The sequence below is a fragment of the Lycorma delicatula genome, chromosome 2, assembly GCF_047948215.1.
Source record: "Lycorma delicatula isolate Av1 chromosome 2, ASM4794821v1, whole genome shotgun sequence".
Lineage (NCBI taxonomy): Eukaryota > Metazoa > Arthropoda > Insecta > Hemiptera > Fulgoridae > Lycorma > Lycorma delicatula.
Genome location: NC_134456.1, coordinates 15,887,990 through 15,909,839, shown reverse-complemented (window position 1 = coordinate 15,909,839; position 21,850 = coordinate 15,887,990). Strand labels below are relative to the sequence as shown.

The 21,850-nt window shown below is 29.0% G+C and overlaps 1 protein-coding gene across 2 annotated transcripts in view; it reads right to left on the bottom strand.

The window, feature by feature from the left end:
* The window catches only part of LOC142320495 (pleckstrin homology domain-containing family G member 5-like), a 37,959-nt gene that overhangs the window by 14,895 nt on the left and 1,214 nt on the right, over positions 1 to 21,850 (bottom strand). The window contains exons 2-6 of one of the 2 annotated variants that reach the window (XM_075358354.1): positions 20,858 to 21,007; positions 19,035 to 19,145; positions 15,513 to 15,665; positions 10,739 to 10,966; positions 5,457 to 5,516 (exon numbers count right to left, since the gene is read on the bottom strand). In XM_075358354.1, the coding sequence (XP_075214469.1) occupies positions 5,460 to 5,516; positions 10,739 to 10,966; positions 15,513 to 15,665; positions 19,035 to 19,145; positions 20,858 to 20,968 (660 nt within the window). In that variant the 5' untranslated portion in view covers positions 20,969 to 21,007 and the 3' untranslated portion in view covers positions 5,457 to 5,459. The remainder of the gene's footprint in view (positions 1 to 5,456; positions 5,517 to 10,738; positions 10,967 to 15,512; positions 15,666 to 19,034; positions 19,146 to 20,857; positions 21,008 to 21,850) is intronic. The other variant, XM_075358355.1, reaches the window with a different exon arrangement.

Here is a 21,850-nt window from a genome sequence, read left to right as displayed (position 1 = left end):
TTGTAAAAATCTTCAATTTCTCTAGAAATCAAATAATCATTTGAAAAAATGCAAAAGATTTCTGAAGGAACAACCTTGCCCTTCCCAGAAGTACCCAACTGAACTATAAACTGTTCTGCCAGACCCCAATAGAGTTATGGTAAAATAAGTTATATAATAACAAGATTTTTTATAATATATTAGTTTATAGAAATGGAATTAAATATTTTATAGAAATGGAGCCTTAAATTATTGTGAAATAATAATTTTACATTTATTTGTAAAATAATTTTTTTTTTAAATACTTGGTTTAATCAAAGGCAAATGGAACATTCTGAGAATTTCAGTTAGAAATACCCTTTCTACAATATTCATATTGATTATAATTTCCATATAATTAATAACAACCAGATTTTATAGGTAGAAAAGCACACTTTTCCTTAGAAGAGAATTTATTAAAAACCTTCAATGATAATTTAATAATAATACAGCAAATCAGTGGTCTATAAAGTAAGAAAACATTTTTTATTATCCAATTAGGATAAAAATATTATTTAATGGATAAAATAAGAGATATTTAAATTAATTTTTATTAGAAATGAAATTCTGAGATATACTTCAGTTAATATATCTATAAATTTACTTTTGTTTACATACACAAATATTTTTTTTCAGAAAAATATTAAACATCAATAATATTAGGCAATATACTATTTAATAAAACTAAATGTTGTGTTAAAACCATTTTTAGAGATCCTTTTTAACCTTATTACACGAGGAAATCAAACAGAAAGTGCTTTAATACCTTAACAAGTAGTACATAACCTAATACAAACAAGATAAGGCAAAAAACAACTTTCTATAATATATGCGATTGTCTCACACAGAAAAATATCCACAACTTATAATAAAAAAAATTCCACAGTTTTTGGTATAGTTCTAACAATTACATATATTTATTCAGTGGTTGATTTATAAATATTTATATTTATATATGGTTATATAGACAGGAAGCAACATTTCCAAAGAATGCAGTAGTTTAATCTCATTCTATAAAATTAGTCTGCTTGCAACAAATGTTAAACACTCCTTTTACAGTCTATATTATTTAAATAAACTGAAGGAATTTTTGCTGGTTATAAATTTTTATAAACTTATTCTGTATAATAAAACAAATAGAAACTTTGTGCTTATTTTTTAAAATTTGAGGTGCCAGCAACGCATTTGTTTCGTCTTTCAGAGAAATGTCTTATCTTGGAGTCATAATTTACAGTCTAATTACACAAGTCACATGTAATTATGAATACACTACTAGTTTACTACATAAATTAATATGACCAAACCTACAAATTAATTTATTATAGATAGACCAAAAATTGCACTCTAATATTTGGAATAATTATGTTGTGTGGAAGGAAAAATGTCTTTGTCGGTTAAATTAAGATTTAGAACAACACTTATCAGCATAATATTCTAATATTTTTCATAACTATTCTTTACATCAACTGTTATCTTAAAGAAAAACTGTTTCTTAATGTCTGATTTATTCAGTTAAAAAAAAATACCATTATTATTCAATATAATGTAGGGTAAAATTCAAATTTTGTTACTAGTAATTTTAAGTTAACTGAGAATTTTATAAAAAAATTACATAAAATATACTCCTTGGTATCACTGAATCTCTATTTTTGTGGCTAGCACAGTAAAACTGATATTAATAATTGAATCGTGATAAATCATATCCTTTTATTATTATTAAATGTATGGTCATTTTTGTACCTTTAATTTCTTTTTTTTCCATATTAAAAAAATATAAATGTCTGACTTTTTTTCAAATGAAAAGTGTATAAATTAGTATGATCATTTCAGAAATAATGATACTATAAAATGTTATGTAGCATTAAAAAAATTGAATTCTCCATAAACTTACACAAACACTTACCATCATTTTAAAAATTTTGTAATAAACTTGTTTAAAATACATACTATAATGAAATTTGTTGCATATGCAAAAAATTCTTTTAACATAAAAGTATATCTCTTAAAAAATACTATACTTTTATATCTGAACACTAAATTTTAAAACTTTAGTAAAATAAACTGCAAAGTTGACATATTTTAGCAATTTTTCTATCCAAATGTAAAAATGAAAATGAAAAAAGTCAGCCTCAATAAAATCAAATAAACATTAAATAAGATTTGTTCAATGATAATTATGCACATATATATAAATAAATTTTGTTTCAAAATTGCAAATACATTTAGTGTAGTATATATTGTATAACTTCTTTACACGCTGCACATTAAAAATCAACTTTTTTATTTTGTTACTTTTTTGCCGATTGCTTTGCAGACACAGCAATTTTCCTCTTTTCAGCAAAGACTTGGTTGTTTTTCTTGCAGAAAAGTCTGTTTTTTATTACTACGCCAAATTCCAACATACTAACAATTCACAAATAATATTAATACTGAAAAAAAGTAGGTACGGTTAAATATGATTTTATACAAAGAAAATAGTATTTCTTTTATTATTGTCATTATTTTTTTTATAACCAGTAAAATGAATGTAGCTCTTTTTAAATTACCATATAATTTTTTATATTTTATATTACCATATGTGTCTTCACATTTTTTATTAGTCATATGTAAAATTAACAAAGTCTCAAAACAATATCCATCGGTGTTTTACTAGAACTGTATTTGGTTGCAACCAACCAATTAAGAGAATTTTTAATAAAACTGAACTTTCCTGTTCGAATGATTTTTTTTTTGTATTTTAGAATTTTCATATGAGATATTTGAGTTAATAACTCAAATATATAATATTATATAACCTCAAGAATGTAATTCATATATCAAATCTGAATCCAATTCAAATAATAAAATCTGAAAGAATAAATTTTTGCAAGCAACATAATCTTACTAACATTTAGTCATCTTACTGAAAATAGTATCCTTTACCCTTTTAGAACTGAGAGTTTTTTTTAATTTTTCTGTATTTAACTGTTATCTAATAGGAAGATTAATGGAAATAAATATATGTAATGAGAATATATACAAGTCGTGTTTCTTAAAGCAATTTATCCTTCATTTCATTGAAGACATTATAAATTTGCGTATATTTTTTAAAATGAAAGGCAGGAATATTATATATAAATTATTCTTAATAATAAAGCAAGATAACATTAATTATTAATAGTGTTTTTCTTTCAGATTAGTACCTCCTACAACTAAGTTTATTTTATATATTGCTTCTATACAATTTTTTAAAAATAAATATTCATAATATATTTTATGAAAGTTAATGATTTTTCTTTTTCTGTAACATCTAGTAGCTAAGCTAAAGAAGTTCATGATACAAATACATATATATGTTACATTTTGCAAGAATAATTATAATAAAAAACTTAATAAACCGTTAAAACAAATGACTATGTTATGTGCTGTGGCAATTGATTTCCTTAACTGAAAAACTGATATTAGGAATATTCTTTAAAACTTTTCTCAAAATTAAATATTACGAAAGGCCATTGAACTTACTTGAACCAGGAATCATTGTGGTATAAAAGAATAATTTGTGAGAAGTTAAATGATGTTTAAAATTATATATCACTTCACTTTCCAATTACTAAAACGTTTTCTTCTACAGTAACCTTTTTCAGCTAATTAATAGCTGAAAAACGGCATGAGCTATTAATAACTCACTTATTTCAATTGAGTTATTGATAGTGCTACTGTAAATGGTACTTATTTTAAAAAGGTTAAGAAACCTCTTAAAAATATAACTGAACGGTACATTCAACCTATATTATATTACTTCAGTAATATGCTATCTTTATTACGCTTTGTGTGCCACAATTCATTGTTTGTGAGTGAAGATAAGTAACACATACAACACTGCACACCAAAATAGAATCAAATTTTGTAAACCTATTTATAGAAACAGTACAATACAGAGACAGATAGATTATCCTACGATTTAAATTTGCAAATGTATAAAAATATTAAGATCTTAACTTATTTGAACAATATGAAATTAACAAATCTGAAAATAATACACAATAAACAAATTAACAAAACAGACAATGTATATTGATTTAATTACATACTTAGGAGTTTCCTAACCTTTTTTAAGATGAGAAACATACCAACAATGTGCTGCTTAATTAATTCCAAAGGACCTATTGAAGAAAAAATTCCAGTTTTTTGAAAGGAAATCATTTAATAAATAATCATTAAAAATCTTATTATGTTTCCTCAAGTATTCAACAATTTATATACATTTTTCGGTCATGCTGGTTTTCTATGCTGAGATTTTTATTTGATTACTATAATTAATTAAATAAGAAGAATATTATTGTACTGATGCCACATACATATATACATATATGCCCCAGTAAAAAGAAGAAATTAAATAGACTTGTTAAGTATAATACGATTAACAAGGAAGGAGTTTATTGTTGTACAAAAAGTAATTTTATGGAATTTACAACAAACAAAATACCAGCAACATAAGATATGCAATTAAACTATTTATTTTTCAGAAGTCAGTATTATATTAATATACTTATATACATATATATATATATAGTATATTTATCTTAATAATAGTAAAATATTCTATGAATTAATATAAAATAAAATATAAATGAATAAATTGTGTAATAACAAGATAATACAAGTAAAAATAATTAAATAACCACTGCTTTGTGTAAAAAAATATAAGAAGAAAATATACTAATACTAAATTTTTAAGGTTATATTAAGCAGGTACTACAAAAAATAATTAACTATTAACTTTAAGATAAAAATTCTGCAGGAAAATAACATATTACATTTATAAAGAAATGTTTTTATTATTGTAAGAAATAATAAAAACTTCTAAACGCAGTTGTTCGGATTACTTCATTCCACAATTATTTTATTATTAATTTGATCAGTGAGTAATTAAAACCAGACACTAATCCTTACTTTTAAACTAGAACAAGATTTTACTACTGCCAATACCACAATCATTAAAAAAAATTCATATTTCACATTAATAAGTCAACAATATTCACAATTCCTATCGAACTAAAATGATATATTTTAGATGAAATAAAACATATTGTATATGCATATCTACATAAATGTATTCCTAAGATATAATTCATTAATGAATAATATGTTTCAGTAATTATGTACTGAAATATATACTTATTTCTAGATTCTCTTAAACATATTAAAAATTTCAAATGTAATTACTAGGAACATTATAATGTTCAAATTGAATGTTAGTTACAAACTATAATAATTATTAATAGTTTTATAAATATTTAATTACAAATAAACAAATTATCATAATATACATAAATTTAATTGGTTTACATATCAAAAACATTATTAACATATTTACAATTTCCTTCACAATGTTACATTTATACTTCTTAAAAAATATAAATACCAAGTTGAAAGGTTGTTCATCAACCTTACATTACCTTTCAGAGCGAATAAACTTTTGAGAACCAGTAATGATGAAGAACTGTTTTCAAACATCCCTGAAACAAGTGATATTTACAATATAGATAAAACAGTAAAAAATTTATATAAAATTGTACAAACAACTTACAAATAAATAAAAATACCATCTGTTTTTGAACTGATAATTTTGTCATGCTAAGCTAAAATAATTAACAGTAGAAAATTCTAGTTTTCTGTAATGTTTCTTTATGTAAACCAGTAGTCAAATTTTTATCACCAACTCATTTTAAGTTTTAATCCTTATGTTTAATTCATAAGGAATAAACCTTACAGTATGAGCTTTTATTCATTTTTAAATAAGAGGGCGGCTGAAATGTAACGCAAACTGAAAAGTAATGGGAGAACAAGATGTCTCACACAAAGCGACAGGTGCTGTGATCTTGTAATTTTATCCCATACTACAACATTCCAAAATTCCATGAAGCCGATAACTCTACAACATGATAAAGCCACACATATCCCATTCACTTTCATACTCACCAGATTTGGCCCCTGATGATTTTCACTTCTTTCTGCAATTAAAGAGGGATATTAAAGATATTCATTTCACCATGGATGCTGAACTGAAGGATGAAGGGAGGTTGAAAATCAAGGAAAAACTATTAGCATTCTTCATTGACAAAATGAAAAAACTGATTTACCACTGGAAGAGATATATAACTGTAAATGGTGACTACTAGAAAAATAAACATAAATTTTTATAGTAAATAAAAGTTCTTTTATTCCACAATTGTTCCATTTCACTGTCTCTTTTCATTTGCAAGTTATGAGTGAATGTGCATTACATTTCAGCCATATCTCATACCCATATATGCATGCGTAAATAGTTGTCATAAAAATGAAGAAGTCATTAATTACTGAATACAGTAGATTCTCTGAGATGATAGTGAATATAAACAACACAACCATACAGCAGAGCACATTGAATAAATAAGCAACTACATACTATGTATAAGAAGAAAGGTAAGCTTTATATTACAATGAAATAAAGTTAAAAACTCAGTATTTAACAATTATTTACTAAATAAATGGTAGATAAAAACTTAACAACAAAATAAACAAATACAATTTTTTAAAGGCGAGCAACAAAGATGATTATTATAAGCTGAATTTGAAAGCAAAAAAGTGTAATACTTTCCCCATTTTTAATTATATAGTGTTCCATTTAAAATGCAAACCATCTACATTAGTAGGTATAGTTAGATAAAAAGGAATTTGTAAGTTATTAATTTATTTCCAAATTTTCTAATATCTTAAATCTAGAGTAAATGGTGGAAGTGGCCGCCATCTTCATCAATACATGCTTTCACCCTTTTCATTGTCTTTCTTGCACCTATTTACAGAGTTTGTGGGTTGATATTTAAAATAGCTTGTTCGACATTGACCATCAGTTGTTCAAGTGTTTGTGGTTTGTTGCTGAAGGCTTTTTCTTTGAGATAACTCCAAATAAAAATTCTGGCCCAGTCAAATCTGTAGAAGATCTTGGTGGCCATAATTCACAACCAATAACCCAATCTCCAAAGAATTTGTTAACAAAATCAGAAGTTGAATGTACATAGTGTGATGCTGCATCGTCATGTTAGAACCAGCTGTTAAGACTCAGGGTTATTTAAATGACTTATTTAATTTTTAAATACTTTTTAAATGTTCACTTTTTTGTTGCTCCTGTTTAAATGTTGGAACTTTAATTTTCATTTAATATAGGACTTTTAAATTTAAAGATCAAGGCTTTGGTTGGATTCACTCGGCTCCTTTCGGATGCACTCAGCTCCTGACAATTCAGCAGCTCTTCATAGTTCATACAGCTCCTTTCGAATGCACTCGGCTCCTGACGATTCAGTGGCTCCATATACAGTATATAAACAAGCTCCTCAGTTCATTCTGCAGTTCTATTCAAAGAATCCTGTTCCAGTTCTTCCAAATAGTCTACTACAATCTTTTAGAAATATTTCAATCATTAATACAATAACTTATCATTACATTTATAGGTGCAATAACTTATATAAAGATTCACATGTATATGATTTTTTGATGTAAACAAATTATATTTCTTACTGAAGGCTCGTTTAGCTTGTGCTATTCGGCATTTTATATCGCTCCTGCTTCATCCATCTTTAGTAATTCTACTTCCCAAATAACAAAATTCTTCTACCTCCGTAATCTTTTCTCCTCCTATTTTCACATTCAGTGGCCCATCTTTGTTATTTCTATTACATTTCATTACTTTTGTTTTGTTCTTGTTTATTTTCATGCGATAGTTCTTGCGTAGGACTTCATCTATGCCGTTCATTGTTTCTTCTAAATCCTTTTTACTCTCGGCTAGAATTACTATATCATCAGCAAATTGTAGCATCTTTATCTTTTCACCTTGTACTGTTACTCCGAATCTAAATTGTTCTTTAACATCATTAACTGCTAGTTCCATGTAAAGATTAAAAAATAACGGAGATAGGGAACATCCTTGTCGGACTCCCTTTCTTATTACGGCTTCTTTCTTATGTTCTTCAATTGTTACTGTTGCTGTTTGGTTCCTGTACATGTTAGCAATTGTTCTTCTATCTCTGTATTTGAACCCTAATTTTTTTTAAATGCTGAAACATTTTATTTCAGTCTACGTTATCGAATGCCTTTTCTAGGTCTATAAACGCCAAGTATGTCGGTTTGTTTTTCCTTAATCTTCCTTCTACTATTAATCTGAGGGCTAAAATTGCTTCCCTTGTCCCTATACTTTTCCTGAAACCAAATTGGTCTTCTCCTAACACTTCCTCTACTCTCCTCTCAATTCTTCTGTATAGAATTCTAGTTAAGATTTTTGATGCATGACTAGTTAAAGTAATTGTTCTGTATTCTTCACATTTATCTGCCCCTGCTTTCTTTGGTATCATTACTATAACACTTTTTTTGAAGTCTGACGGAAATTCCCCTTTTTCATAAATATTACACACCAGTTTGTATAATCTATTATTCGCTTCCTCACCTGCACTGCGCAGTAATTCTACAGGTATTCCGTCTATTCCAGGAGCCTTTCTGCTATTTAAATCTTTTAATGCTCTCTTAAATTCAGATCTCAGTATTGTTTCTCCCATTTCATCCTCCTCAACTTACTCTTCTTCCTCCTCTATAACACCATTTTCTAATTCATTTCCTCCGTATAACTCTTCAATATATTCCACCCATCTATCGACTTTACCTTTCGTATTATATATTGGTGTACCATCTTTGTTTAACACATTATTAGATTTTAATTTATGTACCCCAAAATTTTCCTTAACATACCTGTATGCTCCGTCTATTTTACCAATGTTCATTTCTCTTTCAACTTCTTAACACTTTTCTTTAATCCACTCTTCTTTCGCCAGTTTGCACTTCCTGTTTATAGCATTTCTTAATTGCCGATAGTTCCTTTTACTTTCTGCATCACTGTCATTCTTACATTTTCTACGTTCATCCATCAGCTGCAATATATCGTCTGAAACCTAAGGTTTTGAACCAGTTCTCTTTATTCCGCCTAAGTTTGCTTTTGCTGATTTAAGAATTTCCTTTTTAACATTCTCCCATTCTTCTTCTACATTTTCTACCTTATCTTTTTTACTCAGACTTCTTGCGATGTCCTTCTCAAAAATCTTCTTTACCTCCTCTTCCTCAAGCTTCTCTAAATTCCACCGATTCATCTGACACCTTTTCTTCAGGTTTTTAAACCCCAATATACATTTCATTATCACCAAATTATGGTCGCTATCAATGTCTGCTCCAGGGTAAGTTTTGCAGTCAACAAGTTGATTTCTGAATCTTGCTTAACCATGATATAATCTATCTGATACCTTGCAGTATCGCCTGGCTTTTTCCAAGTGTACATTCTTCTATTATGATTTTTAAATTGGGTGTTGGCAATTACTAAATTATACTTTGTGCAAAACTCTATAAGTCGGTCCCCTCTTTCATTTCTTTTGCCCAGCCCGTATTCACCCACTATATTTCCTTCCTTGCCTTTTCCAATGCTTGCATTCCAATCTCCAACTGTTATTAAATTTTCATCTCCTTTTACGTGTTTAATTGCTTCATCAATCTCTTCGTATACACACTCTACCTCATCATCATCATGGGCGCTTGTAGGCATATAGATGTTAATAATCGTTGTCGGTTTAGGTTTTGATTTTATCCTTATTACAATGATTCTATCGCTATGTGTTTTGAAATACTCTACTCTCTTTCCTATCTTCTTGTTCATTATGAAACTTACTCCTACCTGCCTATTATTTGAAGCTGAGTTAATTACTCTAAAATCACCTGACCAAAAGTCGCCTTCCTCTTCCCACCGAACCTCATTAATTCCTACTACATCCACATTTATCCTATCCATTTCCCTTTTTAAATTTTCTAGCCTACCAACCTTTTTTAAGCTTCTAACATTCCATGCTCCGACTCGTAGAATGTTATTTTTTAATTTTCTGGTGATCCCTTCCTTAGTAGTCCCTACCCGGAGATCCGAACGGGGGACTAGTTTACCTCCGGAATACCAAGGAAGGCGTCTCCATCATTGCTATATGAAAATGTAGAGAGCCACATTTTCTTGGAAAAAAAAAGCAGCTGTAGTTTTCCATTGCTTTCAGCTGCGCAGTACTCAGAGGACTGAGTGATGTTGATGTGGCCGTTTAAGTCATTGTGACTCACGCCACTAACAACTACTGAAAGAGGTGCTGCCCTCTTTCAGGAATCATTCCTTAGTCTGGCTCTCAACAGATACCTCTCCGATATGGTTGCACCTTCGGTCCAGCTAATTTGTATTCCTGACCACTCAAGCCCCCTCACCAACGGCAAGGTCTCATGATTCATAGAGGAGGCCTGAATATGAAAAATATGAAAATAAATTAATTTATTTTAGTTTATAGGTTTGTGTTGGTTAAATACACATACTGTAAATTATGTTAACATAAATTCCAGAGTAAAAGATTGAATTGGTTTCCCCAATTTGTCAGAGATAATAATTGTTTTTTTTTTTGTTATGTAGTATCCATACAACTTTGATTCATACAACATTAAAACCATATTTATATTTATGGATGGATGGATGATTCTTGATGAAAGAATTCAGATCAATTATATCACGTGTTATTTCTTACTTTTAATATTACATTTTATCTTATAAAACGTGTTCAAAAAACTTATTCAATAGCAGTTAAAAAATAACTGAAATGAATAAATTACATTTCATTGTTATCTTAATAAGTAAATTTTATACCTTAATCAACTTAGTATCAGAACTCATTAAAAGGAAAGCAGCACAGGGTACTCTGTATACAGTCAAATAAACTAAAGCTAGAGTAGGATGTTCTCTTGATAATTCCTGTACTACCAATCTTTCTACTAAAAATGGTTGTCTTAGAACTCGAACTTTGCCTTCAGATCTCCGTGTTGCTGGTTTGCAGATGAGTAACATATCGGTAAACAAGAAACAGTGTACATCAATCTGAAAAAAAAGTTAAATTTGACTTTAAGTTAAATTATAAGTTAAAAACTTATAATTAGTGAAATTTTATGGAATTGTAAGAATAAGTAATAAAAGCATATAATATAAAAGTAGTTAGTATAGTTACGCTAGTATTTACATTGATAAAATACTTTTAGGTTAATTTTTTTTTTTACTCCTAATGCGTACATTGAAATTTGTCCAGCTTGTGAACAATAAGCAATTCCATCACCCAATTAGATGAGAATATATGTTCCGTTCCACGTCGAGCTATCTAGTGCTGCAATCTAGTGGCTGCTAGAGCTCACTGGTGAGTTAAGCTCGTACGATCATTCTACGTCAGAATCCCGCGCAGTGCGGTCATGTTTTCATTTCAGTTTAAGGGGACTCATAGTTTCTTGATAATGTTCAAGTTCAATTATGACTAAAGTGTGATACATTCTTAAGTTTAATGTAACTATTGTAATTCAATAAAAAATTTAGGGTGACAAGAAATTAAATATAACGATTCAAGAAGAACATAGTGTTGCTTCATTTCATCATCTACAATCTCATCAAAAATAAAGTCCACACTAGCTCTAAATTCTACCAATATGTATGATGTATAAATGGAGTTGTATGGGCTCAAGGCTGACTATTCCTTAGACGTGTGGTTAATCAACTCCAACCACTAAAGTATACTGGTATCTACCGTTTAGTATTCAAATCCATATGAAAGTAACTTACTTTTACAAGGATTTGTCCTTGAAAGTAAGTTTGTCATTAAAAATCAGCCATAAAACTGTTGATTTACAACAATGATTTTTACTACTAGACCAATCAGATGAGTTAAGTTTAAATTTAAGAAGTAATTCTAATATTAAAAATCACTGCATCATTAGGTTATTGCTTATATCCCAAAAAAGGATGTGTTTTATAAGTTTTTACATAGCAATCAGTTAAAAGTTTAAATGAAGGAAATATCTTCACTGACCAGGAACAACTACTATATGATATGAATGTAAAGATAGATTGAGAGAGAGGGAGAAAGAGACTGATTTATTTATTAACTGGCAAGATTGAAATTATACGTTTCCCTCTTCCATCTGACCAGTTTAAATACATTTAAAATAAAATATACATCTGTTATGAGTTAATTTACAAATATACAAAATATAAAACTGCTTAGTCAAAATCAAACATAAATATTATATACAAAAATAAAAATCGCTTAAAAATACATGTTATCAATTTACCTTACAAATATAAAGATTGCTTATTTTGGAAAAATTCTCTAATTTAATCAAATTTTTTATTTCAATTTTAAATTAAATTTTCAACCTCAAATCTAATTCTAGACTCTTAAAACAAAAATCCAAAATCATTATATAGTTACCTTACAAAGTTAAAACTAAACTTAAATATAATATAAAAAAATAAAGACTGCTCAAAAATAACCTGTATGTAAAAGTAAACACTAAATCTGTTTATCAATCTATAGAACTACCCAAAATACCCCTCTGTGTTAAAATCAACCCAATATTGCAAACATGACTACACTTTTTCAGAATCTGAGAGCCACTTTTTTCAATCTTTTCTTCTAAATAAATAGGTATTTGGAGGTATTTGCAGAGAAATTATAAATATAATCTAACCAGACTTAACCTATGCTTCATTTGCTCCCTGGTCAAGTCTAGTGAGCGTAGGCTAAGTTTGGTTAGATTATATTTATAATTTCTCTGCAAATACCTCCAAATACCCGCTGATTTGGAAGAAAAAATTAAAAAAAGTGGCTGTTAGATTCCCAAAAAGAACCCTACAATGTTCCATAATAAATTGTTTACTAAATGCTTTACAAAATTACAATACGAGTGCAATTACTAAAATTAACAACCATAATGTCATAGTTTTTACATTTAAGATACATCATATCTTTTTATTAATAATTTCTTACAAAAAACTTTACATCTTTTAACATCACCGATGTTCAAACTATCAATCTGCTCGCAAATTCATTTATTAGTCTACCAGATTAAACATTAAAACACTTCTTATAAATACTCATCCGATGATGAGGAACTTGCGATAAGTAAACAAGGGCTTATGTCTCTCCTCTATGCAAATCCCAAATTTCTTTAGCTGTACATATTTACAACAAAGGAATACACTGATATGGTATTCATTTTGGGTGTATATAATGGTAATGCTACAACTGCTGCAGTAGAATATGAAATACATTTTCTGAATTGCAGGATTCCAGATCACAAAGTAATTACCATGACTTTTCACAATCTTCAGGAAAGAGGTTCACTACCTCTTTCATACCAGCACAATGCTAATATTGTCCAACACAATGCTAATATTGATGAAATTATTATCGATGCAGTTCAGCACAGTCCAGGCATCAGTACACGTCTTTTTAAGCGGATCAGAGTTTCACTTTCTATAGACACTTAAACAATAAGTTTTATTCTTATCATAAACAGCCACTTCAACACCAACACCCAGGAGATAGTCTGCTTCCCTTGGAGTTCGGCAACTGGTGGAATACAAATCGACAACTCTATAAGTATATTTTGCTTACCAAAGGCAAATTTAACTCAAGCTGGCATCAATAACTTACACAATGAGCATTCATGGGCAAAAGATAAGTCCTCATGAAATGGTAGAAGGGAAATTTCAACACTGATTTAGTCTCAGTATATGGTGCGGCCTTCTTCACAATCAGCTGTTAAGTACATTCAAATTACCTGGCTGCTTAAATACTGAGGCCTACTTGCACTTTCTTTAAGAAGAATTGCACTGAGATTCAAAATATATTTCCAGCATGATGGTGTGCCTCCCCACTTCTCTTGTGCCATTTGCACTCACTTAAATCATTTCCCTGAGAAATGGATCGGTCGTGGAGGTCCACATTCCTGCCCACCAAGATTCCTTGATCTAACACCTTTAGATTTTTGCATCTGGGGATGGATAAAAATATTGTATTCAAAACAAATATACATTCTCATGAGGAATTAATTGTCCACTAAATTCTCTACAAGTTTTGTTTAAAAGTTTTATGTATTTATTACCAATTTAACAAAATTATTGTACATAAAAAATAAAAAAAAAGGTTTTTACTCCAATCTATTGGCTTTAACCCCACAGTTCTCAAAAAATACTGCAGATATGGTTCTGAGATATATTGTATTTTATTTTTCAGGTCAAAAACTATAATAAATCACTAATTCTGCTCCTTAATTAAAGTTCTAAAGATTTCAGTATGACCTCATTTCACCAGGGTAGCTGAAATCCGAGCAAAATATTTCACTAGCTGTAACTCACAAACGAAGCATTTTAGGACATATCTTTATATGAACTTTTTCCATTATTTCTAAAAGTAGAATACGTTGAAAGTCCCGGAGGAACTTCGTAATACACTCTAAATATATTATATGAAATAAAATCCACCGAAACACAATAATTATTAATACAGTGATCAATATGTTAATGAATTATTTGATTATTCAAAAGAAAGAAAGAAAAAAATATATATATGTTATTTTACTGAAATTAATCTTTTTTTTTAAGATTAATATTACTCCTCTGTACTATTAAATTATATTTAAAATTCTATTAAAATAATCTAGCTGGTACAGAATATTGATAAGAAATGTCTTACCTTAATTTTTCATGAAAGTACTTTTGTGGAATCCCGCATTATCAGTCATGATTGAAATAATTCTGTTATTGTATAATAAAAATACTTAATGATGAAAATTTTGTGTATTAATTTATTGTATGAGTGTTGTTTATCTGTTACAGTTTTTATAAAACCGTCTCCCACTAACACTGTCTGATGGTTTATCAAATTAAAATTTTGTTTGTATTTATACATGTGATATTTTTCTAATATGTTTAATTTTACATCATCTTTATTAAAAAAATTATAATAATTCAAAAAACAACTATCCGACACAATAACAAATTAACTACCTTACAACCAATACATAATAAGACACAAAAGAGTGAAAACATATACATAAAATATTTATACACTAATAATATTAGTGAAAACATTACTACCACTTACAATAGAAATATTTAAACCAGCAAACAAACCTAATAACCACCTAAATGTATATTTAAAAAAAAAAAAATCTGTGTGGAATTTATAAAATTAAATGTAATCATTGTGATGGTATTTATGTAGGAAAACCAAACAGATCCTTCAGAACTAGATTTCTTGAACGTTATAGAAATTATATATATATACACATGTTTCTGAAATACTTTCATAATCTTTAAACATGATTTTTTAGGTACAATTTGCACTTTGAGGCAATTTTGAGCATTTTTCTAGTAAAGGATAATCCATTAATTAATTATGTTACATCTGGCATTACTACTGTTTTCAACGACGGTGATCATTGCTAACATAGAAAAATTTTTCCATAATATTTCTAACTGAAATAATAAATATTAATTAAAATAAACGTATTATTTTTTTTTATATATCCATAATAAATACAGAAATGTAATAAAAATTAAATTAAAGTTTTATAGGAAGAAATAAGTATCAAACCTTTGAAGTATTACTATCCTTTAAACGGAGATCAGATTCCAGGAGTAAATGACGTCGCTGAGAATTACAACACCCAGGCATAGGACAAGTTAAATCAAGTTCATTATAACTTCTTACGAGACGTTCCAAATCCTCATCCTCATCCTTTGATTCCTATAAAACATCAATCATATATTTCAATTTATAAAATTATACTTTGAAAAGTATTAAACAGAATAAAAGAATCTATTACATAATAGCAATGTATATTATAAGAAAAAGACAAACATTTTGATATTTAATTTATTCAGTATACGAGGTCTGTAAATAAAGTAATGAGACTTTTTTTTTGGCAGCCAAAGTGGCAACACTGTAAAGTTACTAATAAACATATGGTTGGTTATATGAACAGCTGATTTATATTAGGTATTAATATTTTTAGTCTATTGTTGTCACATGAGACATAAAAAAAACTTTTAGTGAAACGAGTTTTTGTTATGCATTACAAAAATGAATGATACTAATTATGAGTAACGTTGTACAATCAAGTTTTGTGTTAAACTCAGTGAGAATGCTACTGAAACTTTTTCAAAATTGAAAGGGCACATAGAGATGACGTTCTGTCATGAGCCCAAGTTTTTAGATGGTTTAAAGCATTTTCAGATGTCCAGGAATCATTTGTAGACGATCCATTCTCTGGAAGACAGTTAAAAAGTGAAGACAATGTTGAGCGAATCAGAGACTTGATACGGTACGACCAGCGAGTAACTGTCAGATTGACTGCAGAACAACTGAATTTGAACCGTACCACAGTCCATCAAATTTGGTCAAACGAATTGGACATGAAAAAAGTTTGTGCAAAATTGGTCCCAAAAGTTAAAAAGAAAAGCAACAGGGTAGAAGTGTGTCGCAATTTTCTAGGGCAAATTGAAACTGATCCTGATTTTCTAAAAAATGTTATTAGCAGTGATGAATCTTGGATATTTGAGTATGACCCAAAAACAAAACGCCAGACTAAGGAGTGGCAAACTTCAAACTCACTATGTCCTAAAAAAATCAATCACTGAGCAAATCAAAACCATATTAATCTGTTACTTTATTAGTAATGGCATTGTCCATAAGGAGTTTCTGCCAACAGGACAGACTGTAGATCAGTATGTTTACCAAGAAATTCTTGAAAGACTGCAAAAAAGTTTCCTACATAAAACTAGCAATCACAGATAACTGGATGCTGCATCATGACAGCGCACATTGTAACACTGCACTCTCAATTAATGAGTTTTTGGCAAATAAAAACATCCCTGTAGTTCCTCAATCACCTTATTCACCTGAACTGAGTCCCTGCAACTTTTTCCTGTTCTCGACTTTAAAAAAAACATCTCAAAGGACACCATTTTGGAACAGTAGAAAACATACAAAAAAAAATGTAACCGACCATCTGTAGGATATTCCAGTTTCTGAGTTCCAACATTGTTATGAAGAGTGGGAAAACTGAAGCGTTGCATGGCTTCCCAAGGGAACTATTTCAAAGGTGACAGAGTCCATGTATAATTGGATTATAAATAAAACTTTTTCTGAACCAGTCTCATTACTTTATTTACAGACTCATATATCAATTAATAATTATCAAAATAATAATATCAGTGATTAAACTTTAAACCATTAAAAAAAAACTTGCATTAAAACTCACAAGAAAATCATTAACAAAGTAATCATCAAAAAAAGAAAGGTTATAAATGTGAACCATTTATGTGAACATATTGAATGAATTCTGTAATGGAACATCAGTTTTAATGAAAGAATCAAAACATCAAATTTAAATCAATGAATTGAATAAACAAGACAATCTCAGCACTCAAAAAGCACTGATGATAAGGTTGGGATTCTAGAAGAAAGAGTTGATCACAGTTCTGATCAATTTGCCTATTGAAAGACTGTGCTCAGGTACCATGAATTATGACACAGAAAAAATACAAAACATGGAAAAACATGACAGATCACTCCTTAGCTGAAATAAATTCTCAATGTTCCTAAGAAAATTTAAGAAAGTTTTTTTTAGTTCAACTTTAGATCAACAATGTTGACCAAATATCTGAAGGTGGGGGGGTATAATGTGAATTTTGCTGGAAACAATGAAACCTTGAAACATCTATGAAAATATATTTATTGAGTTTGCAAATCAAGAGGACCAACAATGTTTTGGTAATAATAACAGTTGGTCTCAAACTGCACAACATAAATTTGATGTTCTTCTACTATATGGCCATTATTTTGCAACCGATTAAAAAGCTGATTTATTAAAACATCCAAGACAGATGACTCAAGTTGACAAACACCCAGATTCGCATCTGTTCTGAGCTCAAAGAACATTTTGAAGCGAAAGGTTCTTTCTAGATCGTATAATAACCTATGGTGAAACATGGATACACCATTTCGAGCCCAAATCCAAATGGCAAAATTATTGGTGGAAACATTTGGATTCACCCACTAAAAAAAAAACTCAAACTCATGTGTCAAAGTGATGTTGAAAGTTTTCTGGGACTCACAAGTTACTGGAACTCACAAGGTCTTCTGGGACTCGCATTTGGAAGTCGAGAGTTCCAGCGTTCAAATCCTAGTAAAGTCAGTTATTTTTACACGGATTTGAATACCAGATCGTGGATACCAGTATTCTTTGGTGATTGAGTTTCAATTAACCACACATCTCAGGAATGGTCGAACCGAGACACTACACTTCATTTACACTCATACATATCATCCTCTTAAGTATTATCTGAACGGAAATTATCGGAGGCTAAACAGGAAAAAAGAAAGGGACTCACAAGGATCAATTTTTAGTGACTATTTAGAAGAACAACATACCACGAGCAGTGAGTACTATTCTAACATGCTTCAACAGAAAGTGAGAGCCATGATAAGGCGAAAATGTCAGGGCAGTCTCTCAAAAGGTGTGATTCTCTTGTATGACAACACGCATCCCCACATCGCCCAGAGAACCGAAGAAACATTCAAGAAGTTGGGTTGGGAGATGTTGCCACATCCTCTTTATGGCCCAGACCTCACCACCCTGTCTGATTTCCATTTGCCGACTCAAAGACTTTTTACGCGGCAAGAAGTTCAACAATGAAGCAGTCAAAAAAATCTACAGAAATGGTTCAAACAAATTAATGGTTATGGTTCAAACAAATTGGTTCTGAACAAATTATTGTAACTTCTTCGCTTCGGGAATCAGCAACCCTCACACAAAGGTAAGGTTTTTTTATTTAGTGTCTAAATGTTGCTGGGGACTATGTTGAAAAGGAGTGTAAGTTACATTTTCATTGAATAAATAGTTTTTTCTGTACACCAATTTGTCTCATTAATTATTGAACATCCATCATAATATTACATTCTTTATAAATTATTAAATATAATTTTAACCTCCGGTGCAAATTTTAAGTAACATATCCTATAAATTCATGTAAAGCCATATTGAAAATGCTAGTCGGTTGTTTAATATTACTTCTATCTATTTCATTTCATTTAAAATAAATGGACACTCACCACAACATCATAAGCTTTAATCCTAGCAATGACACCTCTTAATCGTTCCATATCTTGTTTTTGTTTTAATGTTGTATTTACACTATTTACAAACATATCGACATGCCGAATCTGTAAAAAATTAAAACTTTATTTAGTATAAAATAGAAAATACTTAAAATCAGTTATTAATGTGTTTGAGTTTTTATTAAATCAACTCTTTTTTGGAAAAAAGTATCGGGGTCAGCATCAAATTATTGTAACATAATTTAAATAAAATTTACAAAGAATTTACAGAGCAATAAAAATATAGAAAATTTCCTTGCTGTATTCTTATTTGTCTGCTGTAAGAATCATCATACATCTTTATTATGTTGAGAGATCCTTACATAACATTTCCCACACAATATCTCTGTCAATTTTCAGTTTCAGTTTTTATTTGGTCACTGAGTTAGTGATTTTCTTAAACAATCTGGCGAAGTTCTTCTATATTTTCTTCAGTTCTTGAAGTGAAAGATTGTCCAGAACATTTATAATCTTTGATACTGTGATGTTCTTCCTGTAAGCCTAAGTAATCATTTCCAAACATTCTGTTGGTGTTTTGTTCATTTTAGAAAATATTTTAACTAACGAGTGTTGCTTCACTTTTAAATCTGCCATTATTCCAGAATATAACAGAAAGCATAGCACCACTAAACAACAAGTAACAATCAACTGAACAGCTGAAAGTGTTGATATTTGTAATGAAGTTCAGACACGTCCTAGTCTCTGGCAAAGAGCTCTCAATCAGTTCCACTGTTTTCACTGAGATACAGAAGCACAGCCTCATTATTTATTAGATGACTTTGTATTTCTATGCAAAAATTCAAAAAATCAGTAGAAAACATGATAAAAAATAAAATATAATCCCACATTCATTACTGCCTTTACTCACACCCGTTAAAAGTTTCTAATACGTTTTTCTGCATAACTATTCTTATAAGACACAATGGTTTCTTACTTTTCCATTTCTTGTAAGTAGATTTGATTTTGGAATCAAAAACGCTTTATAAAATCATATATTTACACAAATAACTCTGATATTCAAAAAAATAACATGTTTGTGAAATTAGCTATAAAATTATTTGATTTTTATAATAATTAATAAAAGTAATAATCTCAGAATAAAAAAAAAAAAACATATATACAAAATATTTTACTTTCTACAATATGCAAAACATTGTAATATATAACATTTGTTTTTTCTTGAGTTTAATTTGCCAGTTATTGCAACAAATAAAAACATTTGTATAAATTTTCAGAAATTTACACTTTACTTTATGTAAAACACATGTAACTTCTGCGTAGATCTAAATGTTAGATCTAAGATCTACATGTTCTCCTTTCCGTATTTCAAAAATACTGATAGTTTATTAATGTTAAAAATTCTTATTTTCTTTATGTTATAGTACTGAAGATGATTCCACTGGAATTGAAATAGCTATATAGTGAAACTTTATACAAGTATTTTTATTTATTGTAATATATATTTGATAATATATGTAAAAGAGTGCTAGTCTATAATAAAGTGAATTTATTTTTTACTTCATTTTTTGAAAATCTCTGTTTTAGAACACTTTTTTAATAGACTACGTGCACTCTACATACTGATCAATGAATGTTATTAAAAATAATATTCTGTATAATGGAACCAAAATTTCACGTAGAGAGAGAAGCCATTTTCTGATTTCTTTTTTCAATAATAGTTCATCTTGCCAAAACAAAAAAAACAAATTATTAAAGTATCTGATAGTAAAAATATCTTGCAATATAAACAAAGTACATATAGATATAAACATACATACCATTAATTCTAGGCTTTGTCGGTGTTCTTCAATTTCAGTATGTTTTTGAATTGCTTTTAAAAGAAGTGAATATTTGGTTAGTCGTTGCATTGGTTTTACAAGAATATCCATTAAACCAAGCCTGTTACAACCTTTTTGAGTTTCACACCACTGTAACGTGTTGCAAATTATTACAATAAACATAATCATAACAGAGAGAAGCTTATTTAATTCTAACTCAGAAAATATTGCAGTAAAATTTGTCATAAATAAAACGTTTTGGTAAAAAAAAAATTATCTGTTTAAAGTATTATAAAAATGGATAAGAAAAATCTGTATCGATTACTTTAATATCTAATGTTTAATATTTAAGCATGAAAAAAAAACAGAATGAACAATGAATTATTTCTTCTAGAAATAATATTTAAACTGTGGAGAAAAGATCATTTGTTGCAAACAGCTTCAGAAGAGGGGAACAGATAACAGTAGCTGATCTAAATTCTAAAGCTACAGTTCATCCAGTTCCAGTACGATGGTCTCTAGCCAATTTACCGTATTTATTCGAGTACCCCACATTTTTTTTCTTGGAAATGGAGGGCGTAATTGAAACAGAGCCTTTGGCCACGATTATTTATGTAAAATAAACTTTTTCTTAGAAATATCTAAATTCAATCACATAATTATAGTTACGTTAGGCTATCGTTTATCAATACCAGATGTCGCTTATACAGAATACATCTTTAATTATTATCATCCTCCTCATTCTATCGATGGGAACGAAGTTACGGTATTTTAGTAAAACTGACTCATGCTGTGTAACCTGCATCCGGTTCTAATGACACTACAGTTACAGTGTCAGTTACCGATCGTCATCTTGTCTATTCACCATAAGTCATTGTACTTTTTGTATATGTGAACGGTAATGTGCATTTTATCTGTTTAGTTTATCTTGTAAAGTTTAATACGGTGATTTATTTTAATTACGGCATTAAAATGAATACAAAAGGACAGCGT